The sequence below is a fragment of the Filicampus tigris genome, chromosome 5 (assembly GCF_054856515.1).
Source record: "Filicampus tigris isolate MCC_2025a chromosome 5, RoL_Ftig_1.0, whole genome shotgun sequence".
In the NCBI taxonomy this organism is placed as follows: domain Eukaryota; kingdom Metazoa; phylum Chordata; class Actinopteri; order Syngnathiformes; family Syngnathidae; genus Filicampus; species Filicampus tigris.
Genome location: NC_141221.1, coordinates 963,187 through 990,639, shown reverse-complemented (window position 1 = coordinate 990,639; position 27,453 = coordinate 963,187). Strand labels below are relative to the sequence as shown.

The following is a 27,453-nucleotide window of genomic DNA, read 5'->3' as shown; positions in this document are numbered from 1 at the left end:
ACGTGATCAACTCGTGCCGTGACGTCACCACCCATCCCGGAAGTAGGCTCAAGCTAGAATGGAGTGATGGCTGTGGCCTCCCGTCGTCGTTACGACAACAGGAAGAACATGTTAGCAGGTCTTCAACACTTCTAAGCGAACTAGCAACGAGTCCGCTCGGACCCCCGTCGGCGTCACCAACGCCCCCCCCCCCGGTCCCCAACCGGCATTTCGGTGCGCCTTCAAAGAAGAAGAAGAAGAAGCCGGCTTAGAAAAACAAGTTGGACAAAAATGTCGTTGTTCCAATCCGCGCTGGATTTCCTCGCCGGGCCCGGCTCGGTCGGAGCGGCAAGCCGGGACCAGAACGACTTTGTGGGGCAAATGGTCGAGCTTGGCGACATGAAACTGCGTATCAAGCGGGTGATTGCGGAAGGTAAAAGGGTGACAGATTCGTGTTTAGTGACAGTCACAGTGAGATTGTGCTAACTAGCAGCTGGAAAGCTAACTTGCTAATATTTATCCGGTTGGCAGTCAATGACAGTTACAGTTATTTTAAGTCGATATTATCAATCAACTAAATTCGGGTGCTGTTGCATTGCTTTCACTATGCTTTGAAACAGGGCTGTATGGCTCCATGAACTCAAAACTAATGATGATGTTGACTTTGTGGGGAAATTGAGCTACCTGCAAAGTCAAGCTGTTTCGCGTTTCGCTTTACGCGAATTCACCTGTTTGCGGATTTTGTTCTGTATTTCAATGCACAAAGCACCCATACGATATTTTTGTAGTTAGGCCATTGCAAGTGTTAGTTTTGACCACCATCATCACATGTTTTTAAGATGTATTTCATCCTTGCAGAACACATGCAATGAGCAATGGTAAGAAATAAATCCATATTGAAGACGTGGAGAGAAAACAAACACACCCAGGTAATGACAAGAATTAAAGCAACGAAAAAGAAGAACGTGGGTGTAACGACAATAATTAAGGCAATAAAGAAAAAGTTAGCAACAGACCATTTTTAGGGTCAATAGATTTCTTCCTTGCGGATCAAAAACAGCTGAATTCTAATAAGAATTAAGGCAATCGTGAAGAAGGCGTAAGAGTGGCTAAACAAACGTAACCAGGTGATGATAAGAATTAAAGCAACAAAGAATTGTTATATAAAGTGTTTTCCCTCAGGTGGCTTCGCTTTTGTGTACGAAGCCCAGGACATCAGCAGTGGCAAAGACTACGCTCTCAAGGTTAGTTGAAATCAAGCCTCCCATGCTTTAATTATTACTCACTCAGATTTTTTTGCCTTGTGAACATGACACTTCAAATTCTGCTTATTGGTTTTGCTCCAGCGACTTTTGTCCAACGAGGATGAGAAGAACAAGGAAATAATCCAGGAAGTTTGCTTCATGGTATGCCACCTTTCGAATTTTGAAAATTTGGTTTGCATTTTGTTCAAACACTTTCCCGCTTGTGCCACCTTTGCAGAAAAAGCTGTCGGGACATCCCAACGTGGTCCAATTCTGCTCGGCCGCCTCCATCGGCAAAGAGGAGTCAGACACGGGTCAGGCCGAGTTCCTCATCCTCACTGAACTCTGCAAAGGTACGCTGATGTTTTGCGCTGAGTCGTGACTTTCTGGTCGGAGTCGATGGTGACAAATCGCGTTCCCGCCCGTCTGCAGCCTCGCTGAACCTTCACCCGCTTCCTGTCGGGAGTGTCTGCTCACTCTGGCATTTTACTGTGACTTTTCTTTCCTGTATGAAATGAATGGAAACACCATCAATCCGTTGCAGCGCCCCCATTTGTGATCCTTCTTGAGTGTGCCTCGGCCCCCTGGGGGCGGTATCACACACTCTGCATATGCATCTACACAAAGAAGACAGTCACAGCCGCTTATTAAGCTGCATTAATGTTAAGGGCCTTACTGAGATGGATTTTTTGAGGCTGATATTTGGCAGGGAAAAATTCAGGTAACCAATTAAACTGCCGGTCTATTTAAAACGGTATCCTCGTAGAGGATAAAGAATACATGCCTGTGTGTATTATCTACCCTTGTTGCTGCACCATTTGAGTTCAAATAGTTGCTGCAACCAATGCAACATCGATGCTAATTCCGTGTGCCCGTCTATGGCCTTTTGTATTGTGTGTTAGCATCTAGCTGGCGGATATCCTAAGGCTTGATGACGGTTTTAAATAAACATCTAATTCTCTTCGTTGACAGTAAACTTCAGCTTGGGACTGGCAATCATTTCGAAGAATTTTTCAGTAATTGCCAAATTGCTGCTTGTTATAAAAAAAAGTTTGCTTTTAGCACTCATATGTTTAAAAAAATGATTGCAAATAAAAGTAAAAAAAAGGTCTTAAGTGATAGCTCGTATGTAGAAGTCAAGGCACCACAGTACAGTACTGTTCCACTCCTGTCCTATAGGTGGTAGTAAATTCCGCATAAATTTTTTTTCTTCTGTCTTTTGCGTGTTGCTGCTCTGTGTGAACGACACTGACACAAAATGCCATGAGGACAATGTGGACACCGCAAACATTTCCTCTCGCCCTCAGGCCAGCTGGTGGACTTCCTGCGGCGGGTGGAGCAGCGCACCCCCGTGTCCTGCGACACGGTGCTGAAGGTTTTCTACCAGACGTGCCGCGCCGTGCAGCACCTGCACAAGCAGAAGCCCCATGTCATACACAGAGACCTCAAGGTGGGCCACAAGAACGACATCATGTTTGCATACACGACGTCGCCCATCTCCAGAATGACTATTTTTCAGGAAATTGACGAAAGAAAAAAACTGCATCATGCTCGAGTTAGCAAGCATCGCATCTTGATGCGACCAAAACAGAGATGAGCTCACTAAGCATTGGCTTAGTCTTAAGAGTTTTTACATGTTGTTGCATATTCCTAAAAATGCTTTAGACATGCCATATCGAGAATCCCACTGAATCGAACTGAATAGAATCATTACATTTTAAAATCGTTCCATCCTATAATCGCATGTATGGAGAATTGAATTGTCTTTTCATGGAGAGATGCACGCCCCTAATTATTCTTAACACTTTCATTTGGTTAGTAATGCGTAAAACTAACAGACAGCGTGGGAACAGACCAATAGCACCAATTTGTAAAAATAAATAAATATTTGATCATAAGAGGTTTCCGCCCGACAGCAGAGATATCCTGTGCTTCTGGAAAATATTCACAGTGCTTCATGTTTTCCAAATTTTTATATTCATTTTTAAGAAATTCAATTCTGCACGCAACACCTCATAATGACTTCACAAGAGTATTTTGGAGAAATTTGTTGTCAATGAATGAAGACATCACATACTGTATACACTGCATCCATGAAGTATTCGCAGCTCTCCGCCTTTTCCATATTCTATGTTCCAAAATGAAATAAATGGCTTTCCTCACAATTTATTACCTAAAGCCCCATAGTATCAGCACAAAATCTCTTTTTTTTATGGGGGTGTAATTTTTAGAAACTTATTCCTCCATGTGATAGTTCTTAATTGTTTGGTTGTTTTTATTACTAAACAATACCAATTGATTAATAAACAACAATTGGGATAAAATGGTTTTGCAACACGCTTTACTGCAAATGTCCGGTTAGTCGATCCCTTAATGGAATAATGATTGACAACCCTAATTAAATACGTTTCTCACTTCCAGTTCTATACACAATGCCTCCATAATGACAACATGAAAAAGCGTTTTTTTTGTTGTTTTTTTTTTGTACTCATGCAAAAACCCAAAGAAATCCCATGTACATAAGCAGTCATCATTTTTGCTGAGTACAGCGAATGACTTCAATTTGACAGCCTTGCAGTATACGTACGCAATTGTCGACGCGCAGGCGTCGGAAGCTTAAACTGGGCGCTGTGCCGCTTTCCCTGGCTTGCAGATTGAGAACCTGCTGATTAGCAACCAAGGCACCATCAAACTGTGCGACTTTGGCAGCGCCACCAGCGTGGCGCATTACCCCGATTACAGCTGGTCGGCACAGAAGAGGTCCATGGTGGAGGACGAGGTACGTGCGCAACGTCGCGCTTCTTTGCCACCGCTCACATTTCAAAGGGACTTTTAATCAACATTCACACTTGTGATTTGGGGATGCTGTCAATTGTCAAGTTAACTTTGAAAAAATTGCATTGGGAGACCAAAGGCAAAGCAGCAGGTGGCGCTATAAGGTCATACCAAGGAGAAGCTGACAGGAAAAAAAGGAAAGGAAAAAAAAGTGTGTTAGAAGAAAAGAATCCAATCTTAAATATTAAATTATTAATACGACATTTTGTGCACATACTTTTAGTGACTCTAAATAATATTTTTTTAATATATTTTCTTTTGTTCTGAATTAATTGCATATACTGCATAAGTATAACTATAAAAAAAGATATCCATGAAATTAAATATGTACTTAATATTTTATCATGCTTTGTGTATTGTATTTCATTTTAAATAACTTTAAATATTATTCAATTGAATAAGTATTTATGTGATGTCATAAAAAACATCTGCTTTATTTCATTCATTCATTCATTCATTATCCATACCGCTTATCCTCACAAGGGTCGCGGCTGCTTTATTTCATTAAGTCATTATTATATAATGTTTGTATTTACCAAATTTTATTAAACCTATGCACAGTTGCATGAAACTGTACTTTATTATATATTGTAGTATTCCTATATTTTTTGTAAGTTATTTTTATATTCTAAATTGTTATCATGTACAGGAAGTCCAATTATTATAGTTATCAAATTAGAATCTATTCAGTGTTGTATAAAATATGTACCCTTGATTTTTGTGATTCAAAATTCTAGCTATGTACAGGTAATGAATATATGCACATTAAATTTGTGTTTATGCAACAACGCAAAAATAATGTAGTTTGATTTAATGTATTATTGTTGTCAAGTATTTTTTGAATTTGTATCATTTTTACAATTACGATAGAAGAAGTACCAAAAAAAGGATCAATTTATAGTGTTGAGGTATACATACGACAAGATATGGTCGAAAGGGCTTCGTTCCCATGACTGTAAATGGCCATTATGCCCCCACCCCCCACCCGCCGCAATAACTGCATCCGCAGGAGAAATGGCATTGACAAACACCAGACCACTTTTGATTGAATAATGAAGCTGGCAGTCCAGGATGTTTTTGTCCGGCTTTAACCTCAATGAGATGCGCCCCGAGATTGTGTTTGTAAAGCTGCTAACGTGCTCATCTGTCACGCTAATAGCGGCCGTCTACATGTACACTGCAGTGCTTTATTGGACAATCACATGTGCTGCTCTCATTTTGCCCATCTTAAAACCATCGTCAGTTATTGGGGGCATACTGAGCATTGAAAAAACAAAAGACACTTTCCCCTCATTTCCATGGAAAATATTCCAATAAAATCAATGGAGACGTTTTCCAAATGTACCTCATTCTGCCACATTGCTCTTCCAATTGATTATTCCACATTTTCCGTGAGAAAAGGCAAAAATTAAGGCAGAAATTTGAACAAATGTACCTCATCCTTCCACATTTCTTGACCGATTCCAACTTTAAAACAGTACCGCCCTTTCAGAACACCTACAAAACTATTTTTCGCATTGCCCAAGTTGTCACATTTGCTAATGTGCCAAGACAGAATTCCCAAATTTTTACTGTTGTTACTTATCCGTCCACATTTCAAATTCCCATGTTTGCATTTTCAAAGACCAAATGCGCCAACCAAACTCATGCAAAAAGGTTTGTTTTTTTAAATCTATTCCTTCCACATTTGTGAGCTGATTTAAATCATTCCGACTTCAAACTGTTCAGCTCACCTTACTACTATCCCACAGTCCCCAAATGTTCAATTTTGTCCAGTATTGCTCATTTTCACAATAGAATTTTCCAATCTATCTCCTACTACCACATTTCTCACACGATTTAAACCATTCCAACCTCAAATTGTTCAGCTAATTCAGAACATTCGCTTCCTTTTCTCATGTCAGCATTTTTGCAACATGTTAGTATACCTATTGTTAGCGTTGTCGCAACTTGCTTTGCTGAATTTGATTGGAAGGGGGTGGGGGGGTGGTCCAAGCTCTCTATATGTAGTTTAGGGAGACAAAAGAAGACCCTGTCTGTTTGTCTTTTTCTATGTCGCTCTCTATCTATAGATCACAAGAAACACCACTCCAGCATACCGGACTCCGGAAATGATCGACCTGTATTCCAACTATCCCATCAATGAGAAGCAAGACATCTGGGTCAGACCGCCGTTTTACTTTGTGTCTAATTAGCTTAGCACAACACAAGTAAATGCCAATGTTTCATGTGTTAATGAAGGAGGCCGGTATCCGCAGACCCACTCTTCAAAATGTCTTGTCATGAGTAGACAGTAACATAAACAGTTAAAGCACTTACTTACTGTATTTCCTCACCCATTGAAAATTGATAAGGAATTGGGTCAAGAATAGGGATAGATCGGTTATTGGCCAGACCGATTATTGGCCAGGCCGATTATCGGCTCCGACATTCTGTGTTTTGACGAATATCGGCATCAGCCTTTTTTAAAAATCCGATGGTCAATAATATATCAATTTAAAACTGTATTAACTTTAAGGAACTATTTGATTAATTTTCCATTAACTTTGTAAGAGATTCCACTGACCCTGGGAACACTCTTTTTGTTTGAAATCAAAACAAAGACAAGTAAAATTTTAGCATTTCTGTAATTTTATTTAAATTTTGGAGGACTTTATTTAGTGTAGAAAACTATACTGTTGTTTAAGTTTTCATTTATCTTTTGAAGACATGCTGATGACCCTGGAGCTCCCTTTTTGTTAGAATTTTACAACAAAGATTTATATTGGCAAAAATGTATAGTAATAATTAAAAAATCAACATTATGCAAATCTGAAAAATTGTTCAATAAACACGCTTAAAGACATTTCAATAAAGGTACCAGTTTTAATTAGATTTTTATTTTGACGCCAATATTTTCCTTTTTGATGAAAATGAATATCGGCTCCAAATATCAGTTATGGGCCAACCTTGATTACTAATAATCGGTATCATAATGGCCCTGAAAAAAACCCATATTGGTCTACCTCTAATCAATAAGCAGTCAAACCGTTCCGATCCCTAATTTGTCCTTTCCTGCACAGGCCCTGGGCTGCATCCTCTACCTGTTGTGTTTCAAGCAGCACCCGTTCGAGGAAGGCGCCAAGCTGCAGATCGTCAACGGGAAGTACTCCATAGCGCAGAACGACACTAAGTACACAGTCTACCACAATCTCATTCGTAAGCGCGGCGCGTCTGGCTGGAATCAATACTCTGAATACGTGGCAGTATTGCGGGCTTCACACTTCTTTCTTTGCAGGCTCCATGTTGAAGGTGAACCCCGTGGAGCGGCTCTCCATCACAGAGGTGGTCAACCAGCTTCAGGAAATAGCGGCGGCGCGAAACGTCAACCCCAAGTCTCCCGTCACAGAGGTAGTGTCATCTTTTGCATTCTCTGTGCTGCAGTTCTTGTGGGAGACCGTGGGACACTAGTTTTGAATCGCAGGTGGCCGACAGACAGACACGAACGATCGGGGTGGAAAGCGGTCTCGCGAGTTGCTACTTAACAGCTGGGATCCGTAATCGGCCTGGCCAACTTTACATTATCCACCTGTGGGGGTCTGCTTGCAGTTCCTTACAAACGTGCTTTGTGAGCTTCGATCTTCTGCATGGACTCCAGCGAGTCTATTTCTGCCTCAGCCAATTCAAAGACTGTGTGCGCCACTCCTGCGCTGACTTTAGAGGAGATGAGAGGAGCCGCTTCAATTGGCTCGGAAGCAAAACGGCTGTGTTCACTCCCACAACGGCGCAAAAGTCTACGAAAATACCAAAAGAAAGACAATTCCGCCCTTGTGCAGTTAGACCGCGCTTTACACTAGAGTCACCCACTGTATTTGTGGGACTTGCAGGGATTTTTTTCACCAACATGGAAGCATTATTGAGTTGGCCGGGTTAGCCGGACAGACTGAAATAAAAGCTTCCTTCACCCCCCTTTGGCATGGTGCCTCACATTTAGCAGTTAAGTCACGATCCTTATCCCAAATCGTGCCACTCATGAGCAAATCCTCCACCAAAGTTGCGATTTATTCTAAGCTGATTGCAGGGTCAGAAAGCTGCCATTTTCTAGCCATCTTATATCTGGCTATATCATCTGCTTATATAATTGATCGTGCCATCAAAATAAATCAATGAACTTCACTGCCAGGTTCCCGTGATCAGTGAAAGTCAACAAAATAGAGATCCCATATTTATATATGTATATATGAAAACAGGACAGCAAATATATTTTTGGTAGTTTTACAACTCCCACATACTTGAAACACATATTAACTCATTAAAGCACATTTAAATTTATAGAAAGGCACTTTTGAAAGTGCTCTTTTTTTTTTTTTTTTTTTTTTTTTTAATTGACTTCCGGTACCTATGCACTTTTTAAAATGATGCATTTTTATACACTCATCAAAACTGTCATAGCTCGAATCATCTTTCTCCATTTAAATGAATAGAAATGTCATTCATCCGTTTCAGCTGTTCTTCCCCGCCCCCAAAAAAGCCAACAAAAAATGTTGCAATGTGTTTTTGATAAGAGAAATATTACTGCAGTAGTATACTTTATTAATGTATCCAGTAATGACATAATTAGAATGTGAAGAATGAAACTATTTTTGCTTCAATTCTATGGACATGTTGCTGCTCCCTCTGGTGTGCGCACATTGGCCATTAGTTATTTTTGTATTAGTTGTTCTTCTTAGAGGATAAAGAATATATGCCTGTGTCTACACATTTGGGACGGCATGGCTCCGGCCGGGGTAGGGTGGTCTTGTCCCAATCCATAGATTGCGGTCCATAGATGGATCCCCAGCCCCTGTGACCATTGGAAGTGTCCTTGAGCAAGATACCGAACCCCCAGTTGCTCCTGATGCTACGTCATTAGTAGGTGAATGTGGGATCAGTGTGAGTGCCTTCCACCCACATGTTGCTCTACAGTTTGTGTTCCAATATCAGATGCCCAAAGGCTTATCACAACACATCACTAATGATATTCTTTAGCACCTCTCTGGTGTTTTGCATTATTTGGTAGCATTAAGCTAATCAGATGTATCTAAAACAAAAGTATGTGGTTGTTTTAATTATACAACGGGTCATTTTCTTTGTTTTATGTTGAGTTTGAGGGTAAACGTCAACTGGGAAGTCACGAGTCCAAGCGAAAAATGAGCGCGACGACAGCCCGTATGTTGAAAAATTGCTAAATGGGGTCACTCGCATCTCAAGACGCCGCTTTGTTTTGCTGACTACCTAAGGTAAGGCTCACGAGCCCCAGTTTGAGAAGCACTGCTTGCCAGCACACCACTCTTTCCATAACAAGGGCGGCGAGTGTGTGTCGAGGGGGAGAAGGCTAATCTGATTAGCGATAAGGAGGGGTTTCCCTGCTGGCCGTAAGAAGATTATTGTTCTCCGCCTCCTGCTGAACGCCCTCCTCAGACGTCCGCTGACCACAGGGATGGCCGGGAGGGAAACGATGTAGATTCCGTGGATGGTCTTCTTGGGATTTTTTGGGAGTTGCTAACCTTTGGGAAGGGCATGATGTTGACGGCCTACTACTGCTGGCGTCCTGTGTATGACGGATACGAATGTTTGCAGCTCCTGGAGCAGAACGGAGGCTTCGGAAGTAACGGGGCAGCGGCGGCGGCGACGACGGCAGCGGTGGCGACGCCCTCGCAGATACAACACAACAACGCAGGTGAGCACCGCTTGTTTGGGTTTTTTTTTTTTGTCTTTGCTCGCACATAGCACCACATTTTAAAATGGTTTCCATGTTCCCAAATGAAAGCCGATGATAATGATGATGATAGGCATTCTGCGGCTAGGCGTGGCTCTATTTTTGTTTGAATTGCGCTTGTCAGGTTTTGACAACTATCCATCCATCCATTATCTACACCGCTTATCCTCACCAGGGTCGCGGGCGTGCTGGAGCCTCTGCCAGCTGTCTTGGGGCAGCAGGCGGGGGACACCCCGAATTGGTTGCCAGCCAATCGCAGGGCACACAGAGACAAACAAACAGCCACACTCACAATCACACCTAGGGGCAATTGAGAGTGTCCAGTCAACTTACCATGCATGTTTTTGATATGTGGGAGGAAACCGGAGTTCCCGGAGAAAACCCACGCAGGCAGGCACGGGGAGAACATGCAAACTCACGACCTGTGAACTGTGAGGTGGACGTGCTGGCCAGTTGACCACCGTGCCGCGCGCGCGCTAGAATTTAGAATTTAAAACACTTTCTTTCTTTTTTTTTACATTGAATTGAAATATATATATTTTTAATTGATTTATTACAATAATAAAATAATTTTCAATGAAATGTTATATATTTAACGAAAGAATACAAATGTATTTATAAGGTAAAAACTGTATGTATCCATTTTCATACAACAAACAAAAGCTTTTTTTTTTTTCAAAAATATTTATGCCCGCGTTTTTTTCTGAAATCATATTATCAAGGCATCTACGATCCTGACCAGTCGGGCAGCGGCTTCCTGGACATCCTCAAGGGAGGAACGGAGCGCTTCCTGACCAACATCAAGGACACCTCCTCTAAGGTCATCCAGTCCGTAGCCAGGTAAGATGCTTGTTTTCCAGATAATATGCAGTCTCGTCTGTTTTTAGGCAGTCCTAATGAGTCTTCCCGTATATCAACTGACATAACTCAGACGTTGCCATTGTTTCCCCCCTCATTGAGTGCAAATCATTGTGTAGTGAATGTTTTGACTAGACTTGCATTGTGACAGATTTGAAAGGGACTGGGTTTCCCAACATTTCCTATCAATTAACTGGAGCTTCCGGTGAATTTTGCTTGGGTAGCTATGCTGGGGAATTTTGGAACTATTTCCCCATTGGTAACTTTCCATGGGAATTGAAGGGAATTGAATGGGAAGTGAGGATAGATAATAGAAAGGTCTCACATTCATGCATAAGTATGAACTTTAAACTCTCCTTGTCCACATGCAAGACCATTACAGTACCGTACTTGAACTCATTCACCGCCGTGGAATTCAACTCTTGACTGCCTTTGACGTATATATCCTTCACGTCACTCGTCGTCGTGTTTTGTGTGCGTGCGTGTCACATCACAGACGCGTTGCGTTCACATTTGAAGTTGTTTTTGTGATGTGAACGACTATATGAATGTTTAAACTTACATGTAATGCTTTTTAGTGTATTAATAGGGCTGCCAAGTTTTTTTCCTTTTTTTTTTTTTTTTTTTACCCCATAAGCACAAATAGGTTATTATTGTGCATATTTGCATTGTCTTATTTCTAAATTGTTGTTGATGTTCTATTCCTCAGAAATGTTCACCTGGGCATGAAAATGAGTGTATCAAACTAAATCAATATCAAAGCATTTAAATCGAAGTCAAATCACAAACTAAAGAATTAAAATTGAATTGCATTGCAACAGAAAGAATCTGCATCAAATCAAATCGTGAGGTTCTTGACAATACCCTGCAATAGTACAACATGTGTTTGGCGATCGTGAGAAAAGGTGCTTCAATGACAAGGTCAATGTTTAAAAAAGAAGAAAAAAAAGCCCCTGACGTTCAAGTCAAGCCGTGTGGTGAGTCAGTGTCGCAAATCTCAGTTTTGCAAATTCCTGGTTTATTCCCCAAAATTCCTGTGAATTCCCACAGGAAGTTTCCGACTGAACAATAAGGGAATTTTACTAATTTGTCTGAAATTGGAGGTGTTGGACTGTTCTACTGTTTTTCCATCTGTTTGGGTGACTTCATTGTTTCCACCCTTTGCATTTGTTTTGGTCATTTTGTTTATTTGTTTTTCTTTTCTCCTCTGTGTCCAATCCCTCACTATGTCTCCATCTCCTAGCAAACCAAGGTAAACCTTGAGCCTCGGCCAAGCTCCTGTAGTTTGTGTGTTTTGATTTAGAGGAGTTCAACTCTGCTCCATTTGTACCGTCTGCAAAATAACTGCTAATTTGTGCTAACATCACGTCTTCCATAATGGCTTGAATTCCCACTAGCACAATCACGTACACTGACCAGACTATACATTTAATAAGCTTGTTTTGAATCGAGCGCTTGTCGTTGAAGTAAAGGGGACATATTATGGAAAGCTGCCCGGTCGAAGGTGCGCTATTATTTCTAAACCAAAGCGTTTTACCTACGGAAATTTGGAACAAGCAGGTGTAATGGTATTCCAATGTTTTTGCTACCATCCAGACGCAAGTTCCCGCACGGGACCTATTAGGTAAAAGGCGGGAAGGTTCCTAAAGCGCTTTGCTATAAAAAAAAAAAAATAAACAAAATACACACTGCTAAGGTTGCATTTTCCCAAGAGTAAGACAAACCATTAATTTTGGACTTTCCCTAAAAAGATCATGAACTGTTACTGTTGCGTTATACTCAAAGGAAGAGGACTGTTGTCCTTTCCTGAAAAGAAGAGAAACTGTTAAAGGGTAAGTCAACCGCAAAATCTTCTATCTTTCTTTAAAGAATATGTTCTATGCAGGCCCACTAGTCTTAACATGGCTTTCTGATTAATATTGTTTGTGGAATATGAGTTAAACAGTAATATCCATCCGTTTTTATCCATCTCTGGGGGCGGCCATTTTGTCACTTGCAGTCGACTGAAATGACATCGCAGTTGCACAGGGCTCAGGTAGCGACCGATGACGGCTCACCTGTTTTCTGAAGCTGAGCCGTGATTGGTTGTTAAAAGGAGGGATTTTGCTGCTTAACTCGTATTCCACAAGCACAATATTCATCAGAATGTCGTATTTCCACTAGTGAAGGCGCCTAAAACATATTACTGCAAAGAATGTTTTGGGGTTGACTTCCCTTTCCGCAAAAGATGATGAACTATTAATTGTGGACTTTCCCAAACAGCTCTCCTGTATGTACAGTGGCCCCATTTGAACCCCTTTTGGCTGGATTCCCTGCTTGTGTATGTTGTTGTTTTTCAGGAAAAATATCAAATCATAGCGATCATATTTAGTTAATGAGTGTCAATCATTGGCTGTTTTTCGTCATTTGCGGTCAGGCCTGGTCCTACCCCTCGCCAAGAGCGGGAGTCCGTTCTATTTGGGTTGAAACGGCATAATGTGTCTCCTTTAAAGACTAATAAGAGAAGTGTGTCAATGCATGACTGATTGCTAACTAAGCAATGTCCTAACCAGCATCATATGCTTCAGAACAGCGCATCAATTAGCTTAGCCGATTATAGAGAAGCTTGTTAAAACTTTTTAGCATGACTTTGATTTAAGAAACAACACTCGCACACAACAGCTCTTATGTTTCTGGGTCAAATTATTCTGCCCGGACAATATTGAGGATTTGTGGCATTGATGTGAACTGTTTCAGGGCTCTCGACAAACTTTTTTTGCACTGGTGGGTCCAACGTTCTTTCTTGCTTACACCAGCACTTAAGTTAGCTGCAGCTAAATTTGCAACCTCATCACACTCAGAGTTGCCAACCCCTAGAAATGTATTTCCTGAACAATTTATCAGAATTTTCATATTTGTAAAATTCCGTCTGGAACATTTCAGCAGGACTGTGCGCGGGAAAGTGTTTTATGTCTCCCGGTACATTTCATATTCAGGTTTCAAAGAATAAATCTCATTGAAGTGAGTGGGACTCGTAAATCTTTTTACACCGCACTTCACAATTTCATCCATTCGTAAATATGAAATTGTAAATACGTTTTTAGAGTCGAGGAGACTTTTCCACCTCCATCGGCTGGTTGCATGTTTACAACCAATAATTTTCTTCTGTCGCCCCTTTGTGAAAAGAAAGCGCCTGCACGGCCAAATTGGGTGCAGTCTAGAGCTCCGTGTTTCCATTTTTTATGTCGATGACACATATTAACCCTCATATTATGTTGCGGGCCAATTCGAACCAGTTAAAAGGCATTTTACCAGTTTTACATGAATTGTGTCTGGATCAAACTGACCCAGGAGCATCGTTTCTACTCCTGAGAAACAACATCAGAGGAGGGTAAGGACACTGAACGTCCACCTTTTATTGACCTTAAATCAGGTTCATTTGACTGGCAATGTAAGCGGAGGGCTAAGCCACAACACATACTACTTTTTTTGAATGCTTTAAAACAGGTTAATTTGACCGGCGGCAACATCTCACGAGGGTTATCAAATGTGGTTGTCGTCATGCGTAGAGCGTTCCCCCCACTTGTCTTTTCACCTCTTCGACTCTGCGATTTCTTTTGCAGCTACGCCAAAGGTGACCTGGATATCTCCTACATCACCTCCAGAATAGCAGGTGAGCATCTGGGCCTCAACTGTGCACCATTTTGTTCCCTTTTTCACATGCGAAGTAAATGTAACATTTGAGTGCGTTTTTGTGTGCAGTCATGTCGTTCCCGGCGGAAGGGGTGGAGTCCGCGATAAAGAACAATATCGAGGACGTGCGCCTATTTCTGGATTCGCGGCACCCGGGACACTACGCCGTCTACAACCTCTCCAGACGCTCCTATCGGCCGTCCCGCTTCCACAACCGGGTACGATTGCGTGTAGGCGGCTCGTCATCTTTTTCTTATTCTGGCTGAAGATCTCTGGTCAACCGTTCACATGACGCTATTCCCATCTGGTGTTTACATGTGCTACTACATTTAATGAATGCAGCTCTTTAACAGACGCATGACATGGGAAGATTGACGTAAACATGATGTGATTTATCAACATGGCACTCGGTCGTCTATTCAGCCCATTTATTGCGGTTATTTTTACTCTTTATTATAGCGTTTGTATTAAACGGACCAGTGGTGTGTGCAGTTTGGAAGCCGCCATATTTTCAAATGGCTAATCGACAAAGTCACGTCACTGCGCATTTTTGTCACAACAGAGCATGCGCAGCCTGACAATATTCTGATTTATTGTTTACGTGACCAAAAAAAAGACTTTTCATCGGTTTTGGAAAAGCGGCATCCCACCCCTACAAATCCAAACGAAGTTCCATTTGGTGTCACCCTGTTTATTCCGATTGAGGTGTTTATATTAGGGTTGCAACAAACACTTATTTTAAGAATCCATTGATCTATCGATTGTTGACAAGTCGGATGAAAAAAAAAATGTTCATTTCCATCTGTATATTCAAAAACAGGACATTATTTCAAATTGACAGTGCTGAAAATGCACAAATATACATGAATTACTTCATTAATCAGTTTAATTTTGATCCCAAACAAAGATTATTATTTTGCTTTCTGGAGGACCACACAAATTATTTACATTTTCAGTTGCTGAATTTCTGATAATTTGGACAATCTTAAACGGGGCTGTAACAATCAGTTAATTTGGAAATCATTTAGTTGTCCATTAATCGTTTGCACCTGTAGATAATAGGGAGTGTTTTTGTCCGGTTTGGCCTTCAACCTCGATTTTAATCGGACGATAACTCACAAACATCCACTATGACTCGCTAACCACATCGCCTGTGTTTTGGTGTTGTTTATTTGTGCGTCTTTTACGGCCTAGGTTTCCGAATGCAACTGGCAGGTGCGGCGTTCTCCCAACCTGCGCAGTCTATACAGCGTGTGCAAGAACATGCACCAGTGGCTGAAGCAGGACCAGAGGAACATCTGCGTGGTCCACTGCCTTGTAAGGAAGCAGAAGACAGTGGCGTGGCGACGTTGCCAACTCTGTCCCGGCCTGTTGTGTGCACGTGTGAGTTAATATTGTCTGTTTTTGCCGCAGGACGGCAGGGCGGCGTCCGCTGTGGCCGTTTGCTCCTTCCTGTGCTTCTGTCGCCTCTTCACCACGGCCGAAGCGGCGGTCTACATGTTCTCCATGAAACGATGCCCACCCGGAATAGCCCCATCTCACAAGAGGTGCCAACACCACCCCGCATTTGAGTCCGTTTTAATTCACGCACAATGACCGTCACGCGTAAGAGTGTCCCGACAACTTTTTCTCTTCCGATATGATACCGACATTGCAGCCTAGAGTCCTGTCCGATAACGATATTGATCTGATATGATATCAGCAGGAATGATACGCGCGGTTATGTATTTTTTGGTATGAAATGTTAGAACAGACTTGATCAAGTGATACTACTCACAAAAATAACAGTAGTCAGCAACAGTAGGTACAGTATGAGAAAGTAGCGCCCATTTATTCTAAACTTTTGGGTTACATATTTCCGACCTCAAACATGGGAATGCTCATTTAAGACCATTTAAGTAAAATAAATAAAAAATAAATTAAAGGACCCTAAGAAGGCACCCTACTAAAGTCAGTCAAAACTAATTACTCTTTGAAGTGCAAAATAACAATCAAGTTTACTTCAGTACAGTCAGAATCTTTTTTTTTTTTTTTTTACATTCATGCGGCTTGAAAGAAGAGCAGAGGCGGAGTCTCGAATAGACTGCTTCTATTTGAGTGCTAGTAACGGAGAGTTTGGCTGTAAATCGATATAACCAGACTTTTTTGGGGGGCTGATATCGGAGCAATATCCCATATCAATATCTGAAAGGGGACACCTCTGATCTTTTTTTTTTCCAGGTACATTGAGTACATGTGTGACATGATGGCAGAAGAGCCCATCATGCCGCACTGCAAGCCAGTGGTCATTCGCGCCATCACCATGACGCCCGTGCCGCTGTTTAACAAGCAGCGCAACGGCTGTCGGCCTTTCTGTGAGATCTACGTCGGTGACGAGAGGGTCCTCACAACCTCACAGGAGTACGACCGGATGAAGTATGTTTGTTTTTTCAGTACTTCAGACAACTTTATCTTGCTTCAAGTATGTAAACTAGATACAAAACACACTTATTAAACACATTGTGTTTGCATGCGTGCCTGTGTTAACTGCAGCGATGCGTGTGTTGTTCTGTACCAATTTGTCCATGCACAACCCTAGTAAGGATTGTTCAGAATATGGATGGATGTGTTATGTTGCTAACAAAAAAAACTGTTCGTTTTTCAGATGACAGAAGTGACAAAATGGTCCCCCGAGATGACTAAAAACGTCTGGATTAACTCTTACTCCACAAATGCAATATTTATCAGAATATAGTCTTGAAAAAATATGTTTGGGTTGACTTCCTTTTTAAATGTAATTGTAATGAGATATAGTCGTAGTGTAAACCTTGTTTTGGCCCACGCTGTATATCGCTTGTGTTCTGTTTGCAGGGATTTTAAGATGGAGGATGGGAGAGCAGAGATTGCCCTGAACGTGACCGTCCAAGGAGATGTGCTGGTGGTGATCTACCACGCCAGGTCCACGCTGGGAGGACGTCTGCAGGCCAAGGTCTATATTAACACCTCTGCTTAGGAGTTTTTTCCCCCCCACATTATGATGCACAAATTCTTTTAAAAAAAAAACTAACTGAAGGTTGAAAGTTTACCATGTTTGCACAAGCTCTAACGGTTAGTGTCCCTAAAATGTCTGCCTCCAAAACGACAGACTTCCTGTGTCTTTTCATGATGCACTTGCCTAGCAAATGCAATGTTCCTTGGTGAAACATCCTTCGAGGGGTTGAATTCCAAAGAATTCACTTTGGAAACACTTTCACTTCTCTGCGTTTGCTCTTTCAGATGGCCTCCATGAAAATGTTTCAGATCCAATTCCACACAGGCTTTGTCCCCAGAAATGCCACCACGGTGAAGTTTGCCAAGTAGGTCTTAAATGTTAAAGAATGCGCTCTCAGCTTTGAAACACAAATTGCAAAGTGATATCAAACTATGCTGTGTAATGTGCAGTTTTCATGAGCAGCACTTTCTACTGACACTTGCTGTAGTCTACTGTGACTCTCGAACATCTGCACAATGTTGGAGGATTGTTTATAACGATGTTTACTTTTTTTTTCCCCCTTCTAAAAAATGTGAATTGTACCATATGTCTTATTTCCTGAAAATAGATGACTTTTGACTTCCTGCGGCATTAGGGCTACACATGGAAATAATAATGATAAATCAGATTTGTACACTTTTCCCGTGACTCTTGCTATGTTTCAATTTATATAAGGGTAATGAGGTGGGTCCTTGTGAAAATGTGTCTAAAATATTTGAAACCCCCTCCCCTAAGATCTACTGCGATGACATTCCATTCTTTCCGGCAGGTACGACCTGGACGCCTGCGACATCCAGGAGAAATATCCGGACTTGTTCCAGGTCAACCTGGACATCGACGTGGAGCCCCGGGACCGGCCCAGCGCCAAAACTCTGCCGTGGGACGGCTTCCAAACCAAGGGCCTCAACCCCAAGATTCTCTTTTCGTCTCGCGATGAGCAGCAGGAGATCCTCAGCAAGTTTGGTAGATGGCACTACTTACCTGTCATTTTTCTTCTCAGTGGACTCTATGCTGGCCATTTTTGGACCAATCTGAAGTGTAAAAAAATCAAAAGTGAGTGTTCGTTCACCTTTATGATCTTCAGGTAAACCGGAACTGCCTCGTCAGCCGGGATCCTCAGCGTTCTATGACTCCACTTCGCCGCCACAGCAACCCGCGCAAAAGTCGGAAGGCTCGACCGCCTCGGAAACGGAATCTCCCGTGAGCAGCGACGCCAACGCCAACAATTTCTTCCAGACGCTGGATTGGGAAGGTAATCACGAGGAATGAAGTTCATTCCATGTGGTCCCTGCATGGGACTGCAAACTCCTTCACTCCATGAACTGCTTAATCTTTTCACACAATTGCAACAAATACTTTGTACAGCCTACAGCAACACATGCTCTGTTTATATCATACTCTTTGCTTTTGAGTATGAGGTGCCTAAACGTTTCTGGGGCATGTTTCTCCCTCATAATCGACGTGGCGACAAGTCAAGATTCACCTAGTTAGACACTTCAAATTAAAAGCAGAGTAAAGAAATTGAAAGTAGCAGACTAAAATTATCAACAGAACTTTGAGTGCAATTGCACGATTTTGGAGAACATGCTTTTAAAAATGCTTTGAAAGACCTGGGAAAAGAGCACAGTCTTGAACCTGGATTCAAAAGCATTTACACTTACTCTAGTTGTTTACAACCCTGAATTTCACAGACAAGCCGGGCGTTACTCTCTTCCACACGACCCGTTGAAAAACATATTTGACCCGTACATCCAGTACCATGCGTAATTATTGGCCCCCGTTGGTTAAGATTTGTTCTTTGGCTGACAATAAATTCTGTTTAGTTTTGTTTTTTCAAATAATATTGCACCAAATTAAAACAAAAAATAAAAAGAGGAAAAACCAATCTTTAATACAACTGCATTTATTCAGTGGGAAAAACGTCCCATATTAAGAAATACAGTAAATATAGTGTAAATATATATTTCCTTCTCTCCTCTGCACTCTTGTCTTCAAATCCCTCCACAGGTTTTCAATGGGGTTGTGGTACATGAACACATGAATTCCACATGAATTCCACGGGCCCTCTTGTCTTGTTTTGTGTTCAGATGTTGGCGGACCTCAGGACTCATCGGGCATCCAAACGGGAGGCTCCTCCAATGAGCAGGAAGACCTGAGCGACCAGTCGGAAGAAGGAGAGTCCTACTCGTGCTCAGCCCCCAGCGGCGAGCCTTTGCCGCGGGACACCAGCGAGCCGCTCTTCGATGCCGACTTCCAGGTACGCAAATAATTGCGTGTGGCTATCCAGGGAGAAGATCTGAACCAAAGCACTTTGCCCACGAAGAAAATTTGCGCACTCAACACCATATTGTCACACAAATCAAGCACTAATGTAATGGAAACTCACATAAATACTACCTTTTGGTGACAAATGACAAACAGACGTCGAGTGCTTCACAACAGTAGCTCAATTTGCAATTCTTACTGCTTTGCTCACAGAACGGGAATGGGAAGAAAAATGTCTACTTCTTTGAGAAAATATCATCGCATTCCACAGTTTCATTCAGTGGTCAGAGAAGGGCTAAGTCAAAGTGCTTTGTTGACAAAAAGTTGCCACAACAAATATGGCAATGGGAGCAAAAATGCAGACTTGCAGGTACCTCGCTGGGGCAGGGTTTGCGTTCCAGACCACACCCTCAATCAATGAAATCCGTGATATAGAAATAGCCTATTTAAATACACCCAGGACATGTTTTGATAGCATTTACAGCACTTCATTTTTTAGAGAGCTTAAAATATACGTTTAAAATAATACAAAATATACCATAATTTCCGGACTACAAAGCGCACCTGATGAAAAGCCGCAACAGCTGAATTTAGCCAGAAAAACAAACATGTACATATATTGGCCGCTTTACTTTCAAACCTAAAGTAGGATTGAACAGGATTTGACTTCATAATCTGCAGCAAAAACCGGGCTGGGCTGAAATGTTGTACTACCTATGTTCAGCTTTGTCCTTCATTCAAATTCACAGCGTCAAACTAAATAGTGTGCCGCCATCCAGCGGTCGACAGTGGCATTACACCCAAAATAAACAAACGGCAGAACGAAAAAGACGAGTAAGCATTTTGCTAGCTAGCATGAGAAGCTAACATAGCAGTGTAGCTCTTCACTCAACCCTCGTCACCCCACAGACTCCGACTCCCGCCGACGTCTCTCCCGCCGACGACACAGCCGATCTCTTAGGGTTGAACTCGGAAGCCCAGGCCCCCCCGGCGACCTCCTCCGCTGGCCTGAAGGCCTCATCCAGCCACAGCGACCTCCTCAACGACCTGTTTGCGCCACCTGCCGGACACACGGCGGAGGCCCAGGAGGACTTGTTCTTTGGCGGCTCCAAACGTAAGCATCTTTTTGTGGAGATTCGCGGTGAATTCCAAGCTTTCATGCATAAAAGTGATTTGAACTCCAGTTTTATGTGACTTTAGATGGGGTTTTTTTTTCCAGATGATTTTGGTCAAATTGTGAATTGTGCAACTCAAAAGCCAGTTGACTCCCATTGCTGACTGATTGGCGATCTCGTGCCGCACATTTCACAAGATGGCATGTGTCCAAAACTCATTTGAAGTGACTTCAAGCCATATTTCTCCAGAAAATGTTGGCTGAGTTTGTAATACAACTTGAGCAACGTTTGACTTGAGAGTTGATCTTTTGATGTTCACTGAACCGAGGGCTTGTGCGCCAACCTTTTACGTGACGTCATGCAGGTGAATGCTGGTTTGAACTCCCCTTTTTATTTTTCCAGAAAACTTTGGTCGAATTCCATATTTGGACAACTTAAAGGGATGTTTGGCGTTAGGGTTCATACTCACTGAACTGTGCCTGTAGCCCGACGCCAATGTTGTGCGTGACATCCTCCATGACAGTGGTTGCAACTTTTTGCCCAAAATTAGGATTGAAATTCTGCGATGTTTGACTTCTGAGTTGATATTTTGCTCACTAATTGAATGAATTTATTCGAACAGCCTATTGTCATATACACAGCCATATATACACATTTTCAGTACCAATAAAATGTACATATTGAATGCTGTGTAGACCATTCTGCTCTGCCTTTTAAGAGTAGTGTGGATTGTAGCCTGTTTAAGATTGAGTATCCCTCTTAATCCATATCCCCAATCTCTGTCATAAAATCTTTTTGAATACTTGATGGTAAAAGATTGTCTGACTTTATGCATCATTTGCGCTGATTTTTAATCTGCAAGATCCTGAAATTTTAATATCTGTGATTTCAGAAACAGATCATTGGTGTGATCAAGGTAGCCTACCTTATTCACTATTCAAATGTCTCTTGTTTGCAACGTCGGTGGTGGAGTGAGTGCCCTTATAAGTATTACCCCACACCTCCAAGTCGAAGTCTGTTCCTGCAACTTTCAAGGTGTACTTCCCTAGGAAGTGTTTGAAAAATGTAGGGATGGGCAAGTAACTACTGATACCAAATATTGGTATCGGGCTGTGACCGGCCTTTTTTCAATATCGGTTGCTTGTGAAGGCTGCTGATTCTAGCTAATGATACCAAAAGCGAGAAAAGTGAAAAAACATGGAGGAAGTCCTCCTCGCCAGCTGTTGGCACTTACTGTGGCGGTTTGGCACACTGGCCAATCATCATGTATGTCAGAAAGAAAGACAGAAAGGCCCTTGTTCACAAATTTCAGTCATTGTGTTCATTGAAATTGATGAAGATGTTTAACATACAATAAATATGCAAGGGCATGATGTGCTTTTTTTCGGGCAGCCATGAGCGACCCTTTCGACCCGTTCGGGATGGCCTCCAGCTCGGGCGCGGGCTCGTCCCGGCAGGCCTCCGGCCCCGACCTGTTCGGGGACTTGATGGGCTCCGAGGGTTCGGCACCGGGCAAAGCGGCTCCGACTTCCAACGCCAGCCTCTTTAACCTCAGTGAGTTGCACCCCTTCCCTTGGTACATCGTTGCACGGATGTGGACATGTTCCCACTTGTACTTGCTCTCAGATAAGTTAGTGAACAGCGCTCCCAAGATGACATCGTCAACCAGTCACCCCGACCTCCTGGGCGGCTGGGACAGCTGGGCGGCGAGCACGTCGGCGGGCGTGAGCGCCACTGCCGGCAGGCCCGCCTACGTCAGCACAGGTACGAAACGGGTTACGTATTTCAATGCATTATAATACATCGCGTTTGTTTGTCGGTCAACTGTCATATTTGTCTGCTCGTAGCTTCCAGTATGTCATCCATGTCCAAGGCTAAGTCTCAGACCTTCGATCCCTTCGCTGATTTGGGGAACCTCGGCTCCAATTTACCAAGTAAATGTTGACATGTCCCTTTCATTGAATACTGATGAGGTCCAAACTGAGGTGCCATACAACTCCAAATATAATAGGAAACAATTCCCCCCGTTACGAAACAGCACGATTCGGTCCAATTATGACACCATGTCATGCATTTCAAATTCTGATTGGATTGACTCCAGTGATCATAAGATTCATTCTGATCAAATAGCCTTGACTCCAATTATGCTACAAGTGGATTCGGCTTCAGTTGTGATACAATTCACACCAATTGCGATACAGTCACATTCGCTTGAATCCCAGTATGATGTGAGTTGCTCCAAGGACCGTAGAATATGATTTACTCCAGCTATTTATTGTATATGACAATGCACTCCAATTATAGGATTGGATACTCTCCCATTACAATACGATTCATTACTGTGTAATACAATTTACTTCCATAACGATACATGATTCACTTCAATTGCGGTACCATTCACAGCAGTTACGATAAAGTCAGATGCAATTACAATACAATATGAGTCACTCCATTTTACGATACCTTACGATTCTCCCTATTTACGATACAATTCGATTCCCCCCTATTTACGATGCAGCGTGATTCATTCCAATTACTGTTCCATACATGATTCTAAAAGTTTCAGTCCAATTTCTAAGGACTAGGATTCACTCCATTTTTAATGCGGTACAATTCATTCTTATTTACAGTGTGATTGCGGTTCAATACAATGAAAATGCTCAAATCTAATGAAGACATAAGTTGAGACAGCGCAGATGTGCACCTTTGAACCGAATACATTCAAATGAAACTGAAGTGCTTAAACTTGTTTGTTCCAGGTTCTACCAACAGTAACTTCTCCGGGCATAACAAGACTCCACCGCCGTCCTCTTCTTCCTCTTCGTGTTCGGCTAAGTCTCAAGGCCCGACGTCCTGGCAAGCCGGCAAAGCCCCGCAGGGCCACAACAAGCCCTGGCAGTCCGGATCCGCGTCCGCGCCTAAGGCGTCGGCGGCCCCCCAGTCCGCCGGCCCTCAGGCCACCAAGCCCAACTATAACCTCAACTTCCCCAGCGTCATCGGAGGCCGCGAGGAGAGAGGCGTTCGGGCTCCGGGATTCGGTATTTCCCCGCCGTCATGTCTTGCATGTGTATCGCAAGTGTCGGCTGAAATGTTTTCTCGATCGCACTTGGCGCTGTCGTGACGCAGGCCCCAAGCCCAAAGTCAAGGAGGACGACTTTGGGGACCTGCTGTCCACTCAGGGCTTTTCCTCCAAGACGGATAAAAAAGGGCCGAGGACCATCGCAGAAATGAGGAGGCAGGAGATCACAAAGGAAATGGATCCCCTTAAACTGCAGGTATGCGCTCCTCTGGATGGTTATATTTTACCACCAAAAGTCATTTGCCAGTCTTGGTTTTGTTGTTTTATAGTTTGAGGTGTCACCAAGAAACGGCCAAGTCTCTGTTCTGCTTTCTTTTCACAAACACCCATCTCCCACCCATTTTCACACTAGTTTTCAGTCCGAAACTAGTGTTCTTGATGAAACAAGCCCATGTTCCACTGCCGATTACTTAAGTAAGATAGAAATTCATTTGGCGGCCAGTTTTTTTTTTTTTTTTTGTCGGAAATACTGCATTTTGTAATGCTGGTCTCATCCCCTCCTCCCAAGTGAGTTTTGGTCAAAAAGGATTCGTGGCTTCAAAACCTTTGGTAAAGATCAAGATATAGAGTAAATAAATATCCAGAGCACTACGGTAGCATGACTTCCTCACCAGGGCTGCAAGATCCAATTTTTCCAGGCATGCAAAAACTCATCTTTGGAAAATTTGAAAACGAACTTTCAATTTAAATACATTTGAAATCTCTATTGTAGCTTGTAACTCAGAGTTTATAGTTCTCTTTGATCCGGCCGCATGCATTCAAATGACATTTTGTCTTCGCACCCATTAGATCTTAGACTGGATCGAGGGCAAGGAGAGGAACATCCGCGCCCTGCTCTCCACTTTGCACACGGTGCTGTGGGAGGGCGAGACCCGCTGGAAGCCGGTGGGCATGGCCGACCTGGTGACGCCGGACCAAGTGAAGAAGTTCTACAGGAAGGCTGTCCTGGTGGTCCATCCAGATAAGGTGCGCTTTGCACACACTACGTATACAGTAGTGGCGCTAGGCATGAGTTAGCGCACTTGCCCTTGCATGTGGGCAAGAAACACTTTCAGCTGTTTATAGAATGAGACAAATAGTCCAACACCCAAATACAAAATGAAAACACCCGCAGGGAGCATGGAGAAGACGCTAACATTACATTGTTATTTTCCTTGATTAAATTCATGTGACTAAAAAATTGCAGTTTCTAAGGGCGAACTAGAAAAGATGAAATACATTTCAATTCATTTCACTGTGTAACTTGAGACCGCAGATAGGAAATCTTGTTGTTAGCTTCATGCTATGCTCCGAGCCCACTGCGTGATACCCCAAACATTGAGACTCTAAACATGGAATAGAGAGAGCTTGCGGCTAGCTGGATTGCATTTCGTGATGCTAATCACAGACACCTGAGTTCTTGTTGTTAGCGTCGTGCTATGCTACTTTGCCGCCCATGTGCACCCCCTCAGTCAGAGCCCATGCAGTTGCCGCTCTAAGGTTGCATAATGCTAACTAGAAAAGTTGAATAATGTCGTTGATTGTTAGTGTTGGACGCTAGCTTGTTGCTTTAAAGCTTTTAGTGTACACAAAATGGTGTCATTTTGTCAACGTTAGTTTGACAATTCATTATTTGGGGGTTAATCGAATAATTGTTGTACCTGTACATGGCAAGCACTCATTCGTTCACGGTTTGACCCCCCACCCCACCCTCTCTTCTCCACCCTGTTTTTGAATCAACGACGGCCCCTGCAGGCAACGGGCAAGCCTTACGAGGACTACGCCAAGATGATCTTCATGGAGCTGAACGACGCCTGGTCAGAATTTGAGAACCAGGGATCCAAAGCGCTCTTTTAGTAGGAAAAACAACAAAAATGACACACACAAGAAAAAAAAAAGACTGTCCGGATGTGGACTGCATTTGAACAAATACCGAGCCCACTGGGGCCTGATTGGACGGGACTGAGCCCACATTGGGCCTTCTGTTTTTGGGGGGTGGGGGGTGTTGCGCAGCCTCTGGGAGATGTCCTCTCTTTCACTCCCTTCGCTGTCTCTCCACATCCTTGCTACATCCGTGAAAGAAAAATTGAAAAAAAAAAACGCCACTGTTGACTCTCTGCAAACATTCAAGGAGTGACAATCGGGAAGAGGATGAGGAATTCACGAATGCTGAGAAATCGTAATGAATTTTACAAACAAAAAAGGCTATATGCTAAAATGCTGCTGTGTTGATGCCTGTCAGCATTGCAGACAAGCATACAAAATGGCTGCCAAACACTTAATGTGATATGTCTACCAGTTACTATTGTGACACACCAACACATTGACACTCATACACACGCTACTTAGCCTAGTGGTAATTTCTGACAAAAAAGCAAGACCCACATAAACAAAAGTGCTCTTTTTTATTATTATAGCCGTCCACTCGTGCCATGCTACGTGGCTAACTGCTAACAATAAGGCTCTTAAAGATGGAGGGTGGCAAGCATTCAGTTAGCGCCATGCTGCGCTACCGCTAACTATTTACAGCCAAACAATTCAGCTTGTAAGGATGGAGGGAGAGCATTTAGTTAGCTTCATGCTACGCAGCTCGCCATAGGCGCTCCGACAATGCGACACAGAATGAAGGAGGGCCTACACGCAGTTAGCATCATGCTATGCTAACCCACTAACATCATGCACCCCAACAATCAGACTTTTTGATAATTTGGCAGGGGTCGTTTAGCCTCATGCTATGCTATGTCGCTAACTCGATGCAGTCAGACTATGAAGCAGTTAATGTGAAAGGGAGTGTGTCAGTTAGCGTCATGGTGTGCTAACTCAGCAAGCACATGCACCCTAACAGTCAGGCTAGTTTTGAAGAGGCAAAGCATGAAGTTAGGATAATACTACGCTATGACATGGATGCTGGACTGTTGAGCTCGCACTTGTTAGCATCGCTTGCTAACTTGTGAACGGCCGAGGCTGATATTTTGTGATTGACATCCATCAACAAGATCAGGGTGCGTGACAGTTTGGCTTTTCATATTGCAGCGGGGTCCATTGTCTGCATAATTATTGTAAATACAAAACATCCATCAAGTGACTTTGTGAAGATGACATTTGAGTGGCAGGTCCGTGTGTGTGTGTGTGTTTGCGCGAGTGTGTGTGCGTGTTTTTTTCTAAGAATAACATCACACTTTTGTTAATTGACTTCATCGTTTTAGTTCACATTTTTACCTCATGGACCAATCCAATCACTTTCTTATTTATTATTAGTCTTTTTTGACATTCTATTCATGCCTGATCAGAAACAATATGAATTAGTTAAAAAAAATGTTAGATTTTCTTCTGATAATATATTAAAGAGTGTGTGGGGGACCTCTTTGAATTCATTCCAAAGGTTATATGAATGTGCTTTTTACAAATCTATAAATATATAAATATATATATATACATATATATATATATATATATATATATATATATACACTCTATCTTGTTATACATCTTCCTTTTTTTTACCTGTTTTTTTTTGTTGACATTTTCCAAATTTGAGTTGACCGTATAATCATAAGGATGGAAAACAGAGATACAGTGTTTTACAGGATCAAATTGTCATAACAAAAAAAAAATGAATGTAGAAAATGATTAAAAGTTCTGAGGGAAATACGTTTTTTTTTTCTGACTGACCACACTTT

At 42.4% G+C, this 27,453-nt stretch overlaps 1 protein-coding gene across 1 annotated transcript; it reads left to right on the top strand.

The window, feature by feature from the left end:
- The first annotated feature begins 26 nt into the window (after positions 1-26).
- Positions 27-27,133, top strand: gak (cyclin G associated kinase). Its single transcript, XM_086030433.1, has 29 exons — positions 27-412; positions 1,162-1,223; positions 1,326-1,385; positions 1,462-1,576; positions 2,531-2,673; positions 3,877-4,002; positions 6,131-6,220; positions 7,121-7,256; positions 7,336-7,448; positions 9,657-9,756; positions 10,518-10,635; positions 14,256-14,305; positions 14,395-14,543; positions 15,520-15,642; positions 15,739-15,872; positions 16,546-16,740; positions 17,176-17,293; positions 17,581-17,660; positions 18,105-18,298; positions 18,420-18,587; positions 19,423-19,592; positions 20,510-20,714; positions 22,108-22,269; positions 22,342-22,479; positions 22,563-22,649; positions 23,475-23,753; positions 23,842-23,990; positions 24,584-24,760; positions 25,529-27,133. The coding sequence occupies exons 1-29, from the start codon at positions 271-273 to the stop codon at positions 25,628-25,630; spliced, it is 3,885 nt and encodes a 1,294-aa protein (XP_085886559.1). The 5' UTR covers positions 27-270; the 3' UTR covers positions 25,631-27,133.
- Positions 27,134-27,453: the final 320 nt, after the last annotated feature.